The sequence below is a fragment of the Magnolia sinica genome, chromosome 7, assembly GCF_029962835.1.
Source record: "Magnolia sinica isolate HGM2019 chromosome 7, MsV1, whole genome shotgun sequence".
NCBI lineage: Eukaryota > Viridiplantae > Streptophyta > Magnoliopsida > Magnoliales > Magnoliaceae > Magnolia > Magnolia sinica.
This window is the reverse complement of record NC_080579.1, coordinates 2,442,162-2,458,135: the sequence shown is the minus strand read 5'-3', so window position 1 is coordinate 2,458,135 and position 15,974 is coordinate 2,442,162. Positions and strand designations below refer to the sequence as shown.

Genomic DNA, 15,974 nt, shown 5'->3' with positions numbered 1-15,974 from the left:
TTTAGGGCATGGTCCCAAAAATGAAGTAGACGAAAATTTCAGTTGGACCACACCACATGAAACAGTGGGTATTGACTAGGGCTGTCAACTGGTCGGGCCTGGGGTAGGTCTCGGCCTGGAATTTGAACAGTTTTTGGCCGGGCCATTGGGATGGGCCTATTCAAATTTCCGATTTTTCAGGCCCGAGCCTAGCCCATTGAGACCCCCGGTATTGACCATTTAAAACCTTTTGTGGTCCACAAGTTTTGGATCAAGTTGATATTAGTTTTTTTTCCTTTCTATGCGACCTTATAAACAGGTTGGATGGTCAATAAACATTACGGTGGACCCTGGGAAGTTTTTAATGGTGGGCGTTCAATGAACATTGTTTCCTATGGTGTGGTCCACCAAAAATTTGTATCTGCTTCATTTTTTGGACCATGCCCTAAAATAAGCTAGCAAAACATACTGATGGCATCAACATACAATGCATGCATCGAGGCAGGCCCTATGATCAGGGTCCCACCCACAGCACTGGTTCCGGGGTCACAGCCAAGTCACACTCCTTACATAGCCTAAGAGGCACATTTATAGGGGGTGAAAAATGAATATAACATTATTTGCATTTCTTTTAATATTACCAATAGTCTCGGCAAGAACACATCCCTCCTACAAAATGATGAAAACGGTTGCTATCTCTTAAGACTATCTCTCTCTTCTCTATCTTTGAGATAAGCTTCACAACAGAATGACAATCGTCACAAACTCGAAGGTTTTTCACAATTCTAATGGAACTTCCTTTTGGGGTGCTGATTAACCCAAAGGCAATTGCTATTTTCTCGCTATGAAAATACATGGATCGCTCCTTCTCTTCTTCCTCTACACTGAAAACCACAGAATTAGTGTTAGGCAAATAGCCCTCGTGCTCTAATTGCTTTGCAAGCTCATCTAACTTTGAATAAATCCTATCATTTTGGGGATGTGATGTATCTCCTGCAAAGAATTGATGGACAACATCATTCACTTCCATCCAACTTTTCGCAGGCATTTTCTTCGTCCTTGAAATCCCCATCATCTGTTTCACGTTTCTAATGCCATCCTTGTCACCAACTCTAGCATACACATTGGATAGAAACACCAGACTCCCACAATGTCGTGGATCCAACTCTAGAATCCGATGAGCAGCATGCTCACCAAGTTCAAACTCATGGTGAATCCTGCACGCACCGAGCAGAGCTCCCCAAACAACAACATCTGGCTCAATGGGCATCACCATAATAAAAAGGTAGGCATCACCAAGATGGCCCGCTCGTCCAAGAAGATCGACCATACAAGCATAGTGTTGAAGCTTGGGAAGTAACGAGTATTCTCGATTTATAAGGTGGAAATAGTGATATCCTTTCTCAACCAAACCAGCATGACAACAAGCACACAACACACCAATGAAGGTAATATCATTGGGTACCATACCTCGCATTCTCATTTCTTCAAAGATTGCCAGAGCCTCCGTAGCCCTCCCATTCATGGCTAATCCCATGATCATGGCACTGCAGGCAACCACATTGCGCTCACGCATTCTATGAAAAATGTGGAGGGCATCTCCGACCATACCACACTTAGAGTACATGTCTATAAGAGCACTACCAACAAACAGATTCAAGCCAAAACCATTGTCTTCCAAGAAAGAATGTATCCGTCTACCAAGACCAAGAGCACCCAAATTCGCACAAGCGGATAGAACACTCACCATAGTTACATCATTGGGCTTCACCCCTGCTGAGCGCATGTCCTCGAACATCGATAGCGTCTCATAGAAGTACCCGTTTTGTGCATAGCCCGAGATCAAGCTCGTCCAAGAAACCACATTCCTCTCAGGCATTTCCTCGAACAGTCTCCGTGCAGAAACCAAGTCTCCACACTTGGCCAGTCCAGACACGATGGAATTCCAAGACACGACATTTCTCACAGACATTTCGTCGAACACTCGGAGTGCGGATCCCGCGTCGCCGTGCTTCGAGTAGGAATCCATCAAGGCGGTCCCAACGTAGACGTCGGCGTGGGTCCCGAATTTCACAACATGAGTGTGGATTCCTTGGGTGGGCCCCACCGAAGAAGGGAAGGCTAATGTGCAGGCTTTGAGTAATGGCGGGAAGGTGAAACGATTGGGCCGTGTTGTATGTGTTGGATCGACGGTTCCCACCTTGCGCATGTGGAGGAGATAAAGGAAGAAGGCAAGGGGTTGGAGGGGTGACGTGTCAGCGAGTGATTGGAGGATAGAGTTAGTGGAGTGGATGGGAATGGGGTAGGGGAAATGGGCGTAGATGGAGAAGGCATGATCGACGGCTAGGAAGCGGAGAAAGAAGGAAGAGATGAGATGGGTGGTGATGATGTAGTGGCTTTGAAGGCCGAGAAGGAGAATGCGGGAATGGATTTGGTTGAGATGATGGAGTGTGGAAGACAGGCGAAGGAGAGTGGAAATGGTTGAAATGGCTGCTTCATCCACCAGCATTGCATGCATGAGAGGAATGGGGGCACCTACAACCGGTTGTAGGCGCGTAGTCATGTGGGGGTAGTGACTATTCGCTGACGTGGATGAGATCCATCCCGTCCATCATGCGCCACCTCATGTTAGGCTTCGATCACGAACATCGAACTTATCCAAACCTCAAGTGGGCCTCACCAGAGGAACAGTGTAAAACCTGCCAAAAACCGGAAACGGATTGGCTACTTCCACTGCCACCAGCCAATGGCTGGTGGTCGGTGCTATGTGGGCCCGACCATGATGTATGGTTTTCATCCATGCCGTCCATCTATTTTTATAGATCATTTTATGATATAAGAACAAAAATTAGGTATATCCCAATCTCAACCGGACCACATTACAGGGAATATTGTTGAATGAGCGTCAACCATTAAAAACCTTTTGAGGGCCATAAAAGTTTTGGATCAAGCTGATAATTGTTTTTTTCCCTTCATCTGGGCCTGTATGACCTAATCAACAGATTGGATGTCAAATAAACAGTACATTGGGCCTTAGGAGGATTTTAATGATGCATATCCAATCACTATTGTTATCCTGTGGTGTGGTCCACTGAGATTTATATCTCTCTGATTTGTGGTATCAAGCCCTAAAATGATCTTTAAAAATGGATGAACGGAATGGATGAAACACATACATCATGGTGGGGCCCACAGAGCACCTTCAGCCACCAGGCTGGTGGCAGGGGGGAGTAGCCAATCCGTTTCCCCAAAAACCTATAGAATCACGTGGTGTGGTCCACCGGAGTTTCAAAATGGGGAAAATTTTGGATGGTGCCTTCATCTCGGTGAGAAGGATCACCTAGCGCGGTCATGATCACGTGGTGTGCATTCACCTTCTTTTCCACCATTACGCAATTTTCTAAAACCTGTTGTAAGAAAATTTTTAAGTCGTTTAAAAGATAAGTCAATAAACTTTCAAATAACTTTAGAATTATCTCATTTAAGTAATATTTAACCATGCACATGATCCCATGAAATTAGTCATAACTATCTCATTACAGGTGCAATGAGATAATCTAGTGCTTGTCAGAAATATAGTTTAATAAACTTTTGAACGGCTTTAAGATCATTTCATTGGAACATGATTTAACTATTCAAAAGTAGGTTTAAAGTTTATGATAGTACTTAATCGTGTTTGTTCATGTTTCCAACATCACGTGATCTCACGAAACTAGTCATAATTCCCTCGTTACAAGTTGGATTAGGGCAATTTTGCATTCGTTGAAGAGATAATTCAATGAACTTTCAAATAAATTTAAAATAATCTCATTTAACCACCGTTTGACCATTCAAAAATGTGTTTAACGTCCATGATGATGTTTGGTCACATTCGCTTTCATTTCCAACTTCATACAATCCTACAAAAATAGTCATAATTTTCTCATTATAAATTAGAGTAGGGTGAAAACATGTTCATTAAAAAGATAATTCGATGAACTTTCAAATAACTTTGAAATCTTCTTGTTTGGAAATCATTTGGTCTTTCAAAAGCGATGTCAAAGTCCAGTTCACGTTCGTTCTCGTTTCCAAGAGCCATTTACAATCTCATGGGGCCACCAGTGCATGAACCTCGTAGCAAAAACAGCTCTTAGATGCAATTTCACTGTCCTAACAATGGATGAACTGACTGGTAGTTTTATTTTAGCCACCCATTTACGGGTACCAACCAGTGCGAAGAAGCAAAGTGGCCCATCCACTTTGGAGCAGATTGTAAAAATCTCGGTGCAGGCCATGTACAGTAGACCTGGCCAGGGGGAGTCTGCCAAAATAAACATTTAAATAAAATTTCTTGTTCTTTTCTTCTTTGCTTGGGGCAGCTCACCACCTATAACTTTATTAATGAAAAAACAAGTACAAACTTTGGGCAGAACAAAAAGGAATGAGCCAATCCTATCATATACCTCAACAAAGCAACCTATACGGTAAAACCATACAGAAAGCCCACTCTAAATACACAGAAGTAAATAAAAATCACAGCAGAACAGCCCCACACCATACTGGAAGCAAGCTTTACCCTGCGCAGAACAACGGGGCCGAAGCAAGCTAGCGAACCTGCAGCGAGACAATCTCCCTAGCCTCCACACCAAATCAGCCACCATCCTCTGCCCCCATGCAAAACACCAGAGCTTCCCCAGGAACCAAAAACACAAGATGAACCCCAGCAAATTTCCTGCTGCCATAACAGGAGCAAGAACCACCTCCCTGTACAACTCAGAACACTTTCACAGCTATCCACATCCTTACACGTTTGGCAGGTAGAAAAGAAAGGAAAAAAAAAAAAAAACGAGTGGATGGCCACAATCTTAGATCTGGGCGTCCTCTCTAAATAACCGCTGGCCTCTTATGAATGACCATATCATCTCATGACAACTACAAACCAATGCATGGAAAAATATTTTAGGAAAAAAAAAAATCATTCCATCGATTTAACATCTTATGGGCATCATATCATTGAACAGTGGAAAGCACAGTGAGGTTTGCTCAGATACATCCCAGTGTATTGCAATTCAATGAGTCGGAACTTTAGTTGTATGGTGGAAAGTCGACAAAATAAAAGTTCTCAATTGAATCATTTCAACTGTTCGAAAATTTTGCTCTTTTACTTTGAACATGAACAGTTGACTTGAAACTCACCAGGTTGACTCAACAAGATTTTGAGCCAATTCTTTAGGAACGCAGTTCTGGCAGTGACTCACCCTGAATTGAAGAGATATATCATGTCGACTTCTTAACTCAGTCAACTCGACACGACTCGCAATGATTTGTGCTGCATCAATCACCATGTGAAGGGTGTCTTTCATAAATATAAAATGTGACAGTAAGGAACCTGCAAACTTAAATCTAATTGCATAGAGAGACCCAACCAGCAAGGCACACACGACATGGTTATTTTTTTTTTTAATTGCTTTAAATACTTAATAGTAATGTAATTGTTTTATTTTATTCATCAAGTCTTTGAGTTGAGTTGCAACTTGCCCCAGATGACATTGAGTGGAGTCAATTTTTTGGGTTTTTAAACTATGGTACAATCAAAGGGTTGAAATATAGAATCTGAGAGTTTTTTTTTACCCTCTACATATCATCAAATATTAAAATTTTGATATGGTAATTTGGTGGTTAAAAAGAGACCATCCCTCGACCTGGAAGAGGAGCTTTGCTGATGGAACAGACCATCCATCAACCTGGAAAAGACCCTATCATACAGGTGGTAGATTCTCATGCACCACCCAAATAAGATACAGCTCGTTTTACAATCGAACGGTTGTCATGACTCCTTTTAAAAGGCCTACAAAAACAATGAGAAATCAGAATGTGAACCGAAAGGAAAAGAGTTATGCTCGGTCCAACCATATAGATAAAAACAAGTCCATGATTCAACATTTCATCACGAGTTACAAACCAACCTCAACTAACATGGACCCCAGAAGCCCTCAATGTCCTAATGTATTTACAAAGGTAATGATGTCCCAGTGATTTTTCAAAGCTTAGGGAAGCTAAAATGTGCACACAATGACTGTCGGAAAAGTAGCCAAATGTGAGTAAGACACCATCTTCAATACCTGAAATATGAGCAGTTATCGAAAAATCTGTGACTTCAGAGGAAAATATTATATCCCTAAGCTAGTTGAAACAAAAAGTTGGCAAGGATTGCATTATTAAAGACTTCCGAACCAAAAGGGAACTAACAATTCCCAAGCCCCATGTTCAAATGGAATGTCACCATCGCTGCGACAGCGATGACAACAATGATGTTTTGCGTTTGAACAGTGGAACATTTGAAATTGTTAGTACCCCTTTAAAGTCTTTAGTTGTGTCCCCAACTTTTTGCTTTAACCAGCTTAGGGATTCAATGATTTCGACAATGGCAATGTGTTTGCATTAGACTGTGGGGTTCCTGGAAGTGTTAGTGCCCTTTCACAGTTGCAAAGCTTGCCAACTTTTTGTAATCCTTGCTGCCATTGTCAGTGTCATCAAAGCCTCATCCCAACTGACGTCAACTACACAAATCATGTTCCACCATTCCACTCCATCAAATATCAGATCCTCTAGCAAGCCATCAGTCATCAAATATTTTTGTACAAACTCCATCCACACCCTTTTGGACCTTCCCCTTGCCCTTTTATATACTTCAACTTGATCCAGCTCACTCCTAACCAGTGCAGTTCCAGATTTCCAATTCCCTGGACTGAACCATCTAATGGCCCGTTTGGAAGTACTTGCACAAGAGGGGTTGCCAGAGATTGGGGCTTCAAGCCTGCTTTTCAGATCGACTCAATCAGTATTTTTGTGGAGCAGGATAGTAATGGGGGTTTGCAGCATCCAAATGCAAACAAAAAATCTTTGGCTCAAAACGGGGTTTACACCTCAAACAAACCTTCGGAGGGCCCTAAGTCTAACTTTTCTCATCTTATAACCTATTAGGGCTACTCCTAAGTTCCCTCAAGTGCATTCGCTTCCAATTCTATCCTTGTCCTGCCACTCATCCATCTCGATATCTTCATTCCTTTTTTTGAAGATGATGGCACCAACTCCTCGAACCTTTGGCTTGAGGTTAAGAAACCGTCACATGGCACAGCCTTGCAAAGAAGAGGAATGGTTGGTATTTTGTGAACATTCTGTCCAACATGCCTCATTCTTTGAACATGCCTTAATGTCGCACAAAGCATGGTTGGTATTTTAAAGTCCTACAAAATCTATCTTCAATCTGATCGTATGAAGTGATTACATAAAAGTACAAAGGCTCATATTTCATCCACCCAGCTCTGCTTCTGCCAGCAGCGTCCTTCTCGATCCCTCTGCTTTCATGAATTATCAACCTGGGATATTGGAAATAGTCATTTTGGGGTACTTCTTAGCCATCAATCATAACTAGCTCCTCCGCTTACCATTCCCCTTGTTACAAAATTTGCATTCTGAATGTCAAGAAATCGGTGGAAGCCATCTCCCAAAGAAATAGACTGATGGTTATCGAATGGGCTTCTTCTGTCTCCAAGCTTTGGGGTTGTAATATTGTGTTCCTTGAGGTGTAATTGAGTCGGTGACTCAGCGCCTCTTTTTTTTTTTGCTGTTTTTTTGCTCTGTGTGGTCTTTGCTTTGGCTTTGGCTTTAATAAAATTTGTCATCTTAATAAAAACAATTGCGATCTGAATACTCTCAGTTTGTTAGTTATAGCTTTGCATTTACCTGTTCCCATGACTCGTGAATCAAAACTATGATATCTACAGACAGCGTACACCATACACCACGAGACCTTATCTGTACAAATACTACCCACCCACCGCTGCCCCCCCCAAGGTTTTGAGAGGCATGCTGAACCCTACTTTAGGCCAACTAGAATTGAAAATCTCACTTGTCTATCCACTAGTGGTCCTCGCGTTAGTAACTTCATGCATGTCCTTAATCATCTCAGTATATTCGCTTGCGGCTCCTTTCTTTCCCAACATTAAGAACCAGATAGGAATATTAAAATTATAAAAACAGACACTGAAAGGAACAGAGGCAAGTGGAAAATGTAAAAATTAAATTGTAAATCAACATATATTCACATAAAATGATGCTTGACATTTTCTACTACAGCCAGGATACCAAAGCATTTGTTAGAGACACCCCACATGTTTGGATTTTGAATAACTTGTAAAGACAACTGATTCCTGTCACAAATGACTAGATTCAAGTGCTGACATGCTGTTTCTTTTCTTGTTCAACTCGCGGGGTAAAACGAATGAAATCATACCCGGCTCCACTATTCTTTTGACAAGAGATTACTGCATTTGTTAAAGACAGGCATACGTAAAATCTGTGGTGTTTTCCTGCTTCTGGTGGATTTACATCAGCTACAGAAAAATCATAAGATCCCTGATTCATACCAAACCAAACCCACCATCACGACGTGCTTTTGGTACCTACAAGGGAACAAAAGAAAATGGTATCAGAATCTTACTGGATTTCAAGTACCCAAATCGAAGAAGAGGTATGATGCACAAGGAATGTAAGTTATGAAACAGCATATTGCGGTTCATCCTAGCCACTGTGTAGGTTGGACCCAAATTCATTTAATCCACAACATTGATCCACAATAGCTTGGCCATAACCCAAAACTCCCCTCCATATGATGATCTTAACTGCCTGATAGATGGCCTGTGAATTGATAGTTTGGTGAGCTATCCATATTCCATGAGGAAATTGCCAATCATATGGGTAGTCCTATTTGGTGGCTTACTTGCGGCTTGACTTGTTTAGTATAGGTTGCCACCCGATGAAAGGTGGACACAAGCATGGTTTGTTGGTTGAACAAAGATATACTTTCATTGGGGTCCTTACTCATGCTTCAATGGTAGACTCACAAGAATTTCAACACAAGATCATGGGTTCGAGTATACATTGTGGTGAAATCCCACTATGGTGTGAGTGCATGAGTGTGTGCATGTAAAGAGAGAGAGAGAGAGAGAGAGAGAGAGAGAGAGAGAGAGAGAGAGAGAGAGACTTTCATTGAGTCTTTAGCATAGAATATTTCCTCTACAGCAGAAACATCAAGTGAGTTCCAGGATACTATAATGACAATAAACAATTAAGTTCATTCAAAGGGCATTTTGAGCATCAATCATAACGTGAATATGAGATGCTGAACACCTAATGATTCTTGAGGTACTGAATCCTGTTCATAACCATTGTGAATGAAGAGTACTGGTAAATGATCAAGTTATCTGATTAAAAAGGTCAGTTGGTGACTCAACTTCTAAGTATGAAAAGTATCAGCATAATAAATTCTTCCTTGAACGAATAAAAGATTCAGTTTCCTTCCCTGGAGGAATTATATGAACCTCAAGATAAGTATTTTTCCAAAATTTTCAAGATTTATTTTTAGTACAGAGTGTAACCCATTTTTAATAGGATTATGGTTAAGCATATCTGAAAAGGTGGCTCTTGCTTGTACTACCACACTTCTACATAGTGAAAATTTTCAGCTTGTCTTCTCCATCATGGACCTCAATACTGCAATTTTGTGTTTTCTTATGTATTCATCTTTCCCTTATTGCTTCTCAATGTGCGATTTGGGTCATGTTGATTGTACATATTGGAAACCTGGTACATGGTATGGGTACATGATTGCATCTTCTTGATTGCTAGACTAGGTGAATCAACAACCCATGATTGAAAGATCCATCAATTCATGACTATCACGCATGCATGGAGTAATTCTGCCACCCACCCTTTTTCATATGAGAAATCACAAATTGAGGTCTCCCACCCACACGACACATTTCATTCTGCTTCATGATCACACTAGTATGTTCCTCACAAACCCGACTCATTACATTCGGGTTGACCCCAACCCAACCCAAGTTGCAACCCTATTGGTGGAGTCCATTATACTTACAATTCAAATCACTGACTCGTGGGCCCCACTTGTCCAAACCCCAAACTCAGCTCAAGGATAAAATGGATATTCCCTCGTACCCTCTAGAGTTCTTCCAACCATTTAACCATGAAATTGATTTAGCCCCAACCCCAAATTACAGAGAGATCAACTTCAATTTACCCCCAACCCCACTCCATGAGGCTCACTGCGACTTTTGAAATTTGAAAATGACAGAGAGCTAGTATTATTTCCCATCGCCATCTGTTGCATCAGGACCCAGCTACCACGTACCTGCAAGTTTCCGTTAGGATTCATTGATTCGCACTCCATTAGAGAAAGACTTGAATTTTGAAAATGACGGACAGCTAATATCTTTCCCATTGCCATCTGTTGCATCACTACCCGGCTACGACGTACCCACAAGTTTCCATTAGGATTCATTAATCTACACTCCACCAGAGAAAGTGGTCCTCCACAGCACTACACCTTTCCATGTCATCTACCCCTCCCAATGATTCCAGAGGAGCACAACATCCCCCTTGCCTCCCATCACAGAACCTATCTCTTCCATTCTCCACCTTGTCATCATACTCTCCACCCCCATTTCTCGGACAACAACCAATTGGCTGGTAGACCAAGCATCATTCCTCCAAAGTACTCTGCAACATTGTTGATGATGCTACAAACCCTTCTCATTGCTTGATTTCAGCCTTGACAAAGAAGCTAAGATCACAAATCATAACTGCATGCTTTAACCAAATCCAAAAATTTGTAATGAGTTGGGGCAGGTCAACCCTAGGTCGGAGTTGTTTGGGTAATACGAAAATGGGTCAGCTCAGGCTGACAAGGTTGGGGTTCAGGTTGACCCCAACCCAACCCAAGTTGCATCCCTAACAGTGGAGTCCATTATACTCACATTTTGAATCACTTACTCGGGGCTCCACTTGTCCAAACTCAAGGTTTGAGGATGATTTCCCCTCATACCCTCTAGAGTTCTTCCAATCATTAACCATGAAACTGATTTACCCAACCCCAGATTAGGGAGCAATCAACTTCCATTTGCATCCTAGACCTAGTGTTACCTAGACATCCTAGAGTGGCATGTTGTCTTGGAGTGTCCAAGTGTTGGCATGCCAAAATACTAAAAAGTAGAAGTGTCCTGGTAACACTACAAACAACTGGGTAAAATCTCAAACATTTGGTATAGAATTACAAACAAAAGAAGGTAGTTGTCTATGCTTTAATACCTTGGTGAAACCTACACTTTCTTCTTTTCTTTTTTTGGAATTGGATATCTCCACCCAAGCTGATTGGTTTAAATACAAACTTTTCCTTTTTCTTTTTCTTTTTTTTTTTTTTCCTTTTTTCTTTTTTTGGAATTGAAATAGTGTGGTCTGTTAGAATAACTCTCATATCAAGAAATGATAATATGTAGATTAATCAAGGTGGGTGTAATCAAGGGCTACCTTTTCTTTATAAGTAGGCACCTACATGAACTACAAATATCAATACTATATATAACGAGAGTAGAGTTTAGACATTTTTACCCTCACAATTAGTTTTTGGAGGATACCAAACATTGAAAATTCAAAGGACATGAGAGGCCTTTAATTAAATTTAAGGGTATTTCGGGAACTTAAAAATGTGGCCGGTGTCCCCTGGATGGCTCAGATTTCTTTCTTTCTTTATTTATTTTTATTTTTTTGAACAATGACGATAGAATATAAAAAGGCCGAAGCCAAAACCCACAAATATACAAAAGTACAACAAACCCCCAGACAAAGTCCCCTCAAAAGCCAAAAGGGAAGATTGAAAGATCTAAACTGCCCCCCAATCCTTCATATTAAGAATTTCCCTATTGAACACTTGCACTAGTCCACTCATTTTGCTGTTGAAGCAGCGCTGATTTTTTTCCCACCTTATCGCCCAAAGGGAAGCTAAAAAACTTAAATGCCACTCCCTTTTCCCTTCTTTGCCTATCCTCCGGCCTCCGCAGATTTCACCTGCAATAGCCAGCCAATGGGTTGTATTCTTACGCACAAAAAGCTTGTCAAATACCAACTTTTCTCCTGAGAAATACTTTCATACTTAGGTAGAGTGTGATGGATGATACTCAGGCAGTTAGAAATTACTGAGAAATTGCATACGTGGCATACAATTAATTCAAAATGAACCGTACAAACTATGCGTGCCAGCTTAGATGTATCATGAATCCAAACCTACTTTTATCTGGTTGTAATAATTAAATTTATTGGCATTTATTGGACGGTCAAAAACGAAAAATATCCAATGATCTTATTTCAAAAAACAAGTGTCCTTGAATCAGAGGTTAGGACTATCCAAAAAATATGCTTTTCAGACCCTTAGTGAAAGTGGTTTCCACAATATAGTCTGTTTAATTTGAGTTAATATATTTCAAGTGCCTATCTATCAAGTGTTCACACACAACTAGAGTAGCATATGACTCCTTTCTCTCCTGAAACTATCTAGGCCCCAACTCCCCTCTCCCGGATTTCTCTGCTTCATCCTCTCTGTGCATTGCATGTGCCACACCCCCTAGTACTCATGATTGGTCAAAATAGTCTGGAGAAACACCCATTTCATGCAGCTACAAACATGAGAAGCGCACGATGAAGAATGTAATCATATGTACAACCCCATAGGTAGCTATGTAATTGTCTGGCACCACAGTAGAAAATCCTTGGGCTATGTCAAATAGTAAATCAAATTCTTTTTTTATTTTTCTTTTGTTGAATGGTGTGTATGGTGTATGAGATATCCATGACGCTAACACAGGTGTACAACAAAACTGAGCACCTCCTACGGAATTACAGATAACTATTGAGACCACGAGAACAGTTCCCTGAGATTTCAGATCCAGAAAAGGGATGGAAAAATGAGTAAATCATAGACTGCATCACATTCACAAGATCGAATGCTAACATAGACCATGTCTTTGTAGACTTGTGATTATTGAAGTTTTCAAACAACCCCAAAATTGTGTAATATGAATAATTGCAAGCATTGATGATGTTTCATGCAAACAAGGAAGCACATCAAAATGGTGGAATACTGAAAGAAAGGAAAATAAATAATAATAATAACGTACTTACTCATGTTTAAGATGATCCTAACAATCTTTCGGAATTGAATGACCCATCTCCAGAATCCCAATCAACCGCAGAACCCAAAGCCTTCTAATTCGTCCTTGGTGGATACAATCATTTTGAATTATTAGTAGCAGGCACACATCCAATTTGGGAGTTAAAGAATGCCAGGTTGAGGCATGGATATTGTGTATGAAATATATGCATTTTACACCCCTTTGTACATATAAACAGCCCGTTTTAGTTTTCAGAAAACAGTGCGTGGAACCAATGAAATCTCATCGCAACTCCCCTACACTAACTCCAACCATCACTGAGTGCACTAAAATCAGAAGAAAGATGCCATAAACCACATTGGTTCTTTTCCCTATGTCTTCTGGAACTCTTCCTATAAATGAGACCCATCACCTTTCGGAAGGAAAAATCATTTTAAAGTATTAGAAATCCACGAAATGGTTGGAGCATATGTTTCAAGTTGCTGTGAGTTATCAAGATAAATGTATATTTTGTCACTCACAGACTATCTAACAATCACGTCTATGATTGGATTGTCTGCAGAGTGCAGACGCAACTCAGTAGAGTTAGTAAACATCATCACAACATCAAGCGACCTTGGGATTGTGGAGTTATCTTTTGAACCGCCTTCTTCCTCGTGTTCCAACAATTCTGTAATCATTTGTATGCTGTCCTTCCCATCATATTCTGGTTCATGAGATCCAACAGTAATAGGCTATTCTTCCAACATGACGACCTTATTAGAATCTGGAACAGTATCTATCCGTTGCTTCTTACATACAGGTCCTTCACTATCATATGAACCCAAATAATCATCTTTTGATGGTGATCTATCTCCATTTATCTGGCATGGATGCTTGTCATCTTCAGATAAATCTTTAATGGATTCAATCCTTGCTTCATCATGTTTCTCATTATGCAATTGAGCATCCCTCAAATGTGGACACACAGGAGGGCTCCTCTTGAGGCAATTGTGACACTTGAACCCAAGCAGGTTATTGGTGTTCTTCATAGTAAGCCCAAAGGCATCTCCATGAAACCACTCTGCATGTTAGGAAAAAAAAAAGTGTTAAAGAAGGAAACATATTAGGATAGACACAATGGAAACTCTGAAATTCTGCGTGCCAAAGCTGTTATCACAACAGTTAATGTCCGAAGAAAGTTTTGCACTTAGTCACAATGAGATCTAAGCCCACACACACCATGAAAAGCATATGGTGCGGTCCACCAGGCGTGCAGGCCAAAATGGGATGGTTCCCTCATGAGGTGGGCCGTGTGTGTGCACTCCACATAGAAAACTATCCATCATTTCCATACATGTGCCAACAGAAGACTTGGTCGATGACTTGTAGGGCTGTCAGTGGGTCAGGTTCTGGTCAGGTCCTATGGTGAACATACCCGAGCATACCCGTGTTCGGGTATTGCTGGGCCTGGGTCCTTTCAGGACAGGGTCTAGATCTTGGAGACCTGGACCTGGATCTGATTGAGTACCCATCTGGTCTATGGATCTAGGTTTTGAGTTGGGTTCAGAACAATTAAGAGCATTTACATGGTTGGGCCTACATGGTGGATGGATTAGACTGCATACACATGTGCCGCTTTGACACACCATGGTGTGTAAACAGACTCGTTTACATGTGTGTGTGGCTTAGGAAACCTCATTTTTTTACTGGAATAATTAATGCATCATAAGTATATATAATTTTACTATTAAAACTATTTGGACCCAATCCGGATCCAACCCTGACCTGAATTTAACCTGGTCCATCACATGGACCCAACCCGAACCCGACCTGACTTCCTAACAGGTCCAATAAAAAGGACCAGACCTGTTAAAATCGGGTCAAGCTCGTCAGGTACTCGCGGGTCCAGGCACCCATTGACAGTCCTAATGACTTGGTCAGCATCAGCATGATTTCAGCCAGGCATAGGTGGCTCCATCATGATGAACAACCCAAATGCCCCATATGCATACCATGTACACGTGTGACCATCCATGGAGACACATGTGGGCTTAGCAAAGCTCTTATTGAAGAAGAAAACAACCACTGTACTGTTAATTTTCGCTATCGGTTTTCAGAACAACAAAATATCCGGCAGGAAATACATGAGAGATTCAAATACCTTCACAGATTTCACAAGCAATGTAGGTAAATCTCAAATCATATCCTTCATGACAAAGACCACATGCAGGTTGCTGAAAAGTATCTTTTGATTGTTGTGATGGTAGAAGAACTTTGCTTTCTCTGAATTGAATTCCGCGTTCATCACATGACTTTCGTGTCCACAGAACTCCTTTGAGCCAGTAAGCATGAAAAGCCCTTGTTCTCTTCCCCTTGCAGCGACCAATGCCATTCTTAGATTTCTTAGACGTTTTTCTTTTAATCTGAACCTTCTTGCCTTTCTTGGGTCCAGCACGCTTTGTACTTTGCATCGGATCTAGCATGTAGCTTACTTTCTTTACTGAACGTTGCGATCGTCGAACTTCTGGGATTTTGATCATTTCTAGTCGCACTTTGTTGTTTTTGGTTGTTTCTTTGGAGCTACTGCATGTGATTTTAGTCCTTTCCACTTGCACTCTGCAGCTGTTGGTTGTGATCTTCAACCTTCCTGATTGTGCTCTGGAATTTTTATCCATAATTTTGCTCCTTTTCAATTGTTTTTTGTGGCTTTTGGTCGTAATTTTCCTGCTTTCTGCCTGAACTTCAAGGCTTTCAGTCGTGACTTCATTCCCTCCCAACTTTACTTTAAGGCTTTTGGTTGTGACGTTACTCCCATCTGCCTGTAGTACCTTAAGGCTTCTTGCTGCGACTTTACTCCCTTCTGTTTTTACCTTAGGGCTTTTGGTTTTTATCTTCAGATTTTTCTTATCCTGACATTTGTAACATGCATATGTACGATTGGAATTGGTAGCGCCTTTACACAACCTGGTATGCTTTTTGTGGAAAAACCCTGAAAGGGAAATACATTTC

The 15,974-nt window shown here is 41.0% G+C and overlaps 2 protein-coding genes across 3 annotated transcripts in view; both read right to left on the bottom strand.

The window, feature by feature from the left end:
* Positions 1 to 261: 261 nt before the first annotated feature.
* LOC131250826 (pentatricopeptide repeat-containing protein At4g21065-like) lies at positions 262 to 2,675 on the bottom strand. Its single transcript, XM_058251167.1, has one exon. It carries the CDS (start codon positions 2,540 to 2,542, stop codon positions 617 to 619), a length of 1,926 nt encoding a protein of 641 aa, XP_058107150.1. The 5' UTR covers positions 2,543 to 2,675; the 3' UTR covers positions 262 to 616.
* A 5,349-nt stretch (positions 2,676 to 8,024) lies between these two features.
* The window catches only part of LOC131250823 (DDT domain-containing protein PTM), a 43,248-nt gene continuing 35,298 nt past the window's right edge, over positions 8,025 to 15,974 (bottom strand). The window contains exons 8-10 of one of the 2 annotated variants that reach the window (XM_058251163.1): positions 15,127 to 15,954; positions 12,994 to 14,046; positions 8,025 to 8,423 (exon numbers count right to left, since the gene is read on the bottom strand). In XM_058251163.1, coding sequence (XP_058107146.1) covers positions 13,718 to 14,046; positions 15,127 to 15,954 — 1,157 coding nt within the window. In that variant the 3' untranslated portion in view covers positions 8,025 to 8,423; positions 12,994 to 13,717. Of the gene's footprint in view, positions 11,884 to 12,993; positions 14,047 to 15,126; positions 15,955 to 15,974 lie in introns of both variants that reach the window. The other variant, XM_058251164.1, reaches the window with a different exon arrangement.

Bases quoted from the DNA above. Each gene is read 5' to 3' on its own strand.
- LOC131250826 (XM_058251167.1), bottom strand. From the start codon at position 2,542: ATGACTACGCGCCTACAACCGGTTGTAGGTGCCCCCATTCCTCTCATG.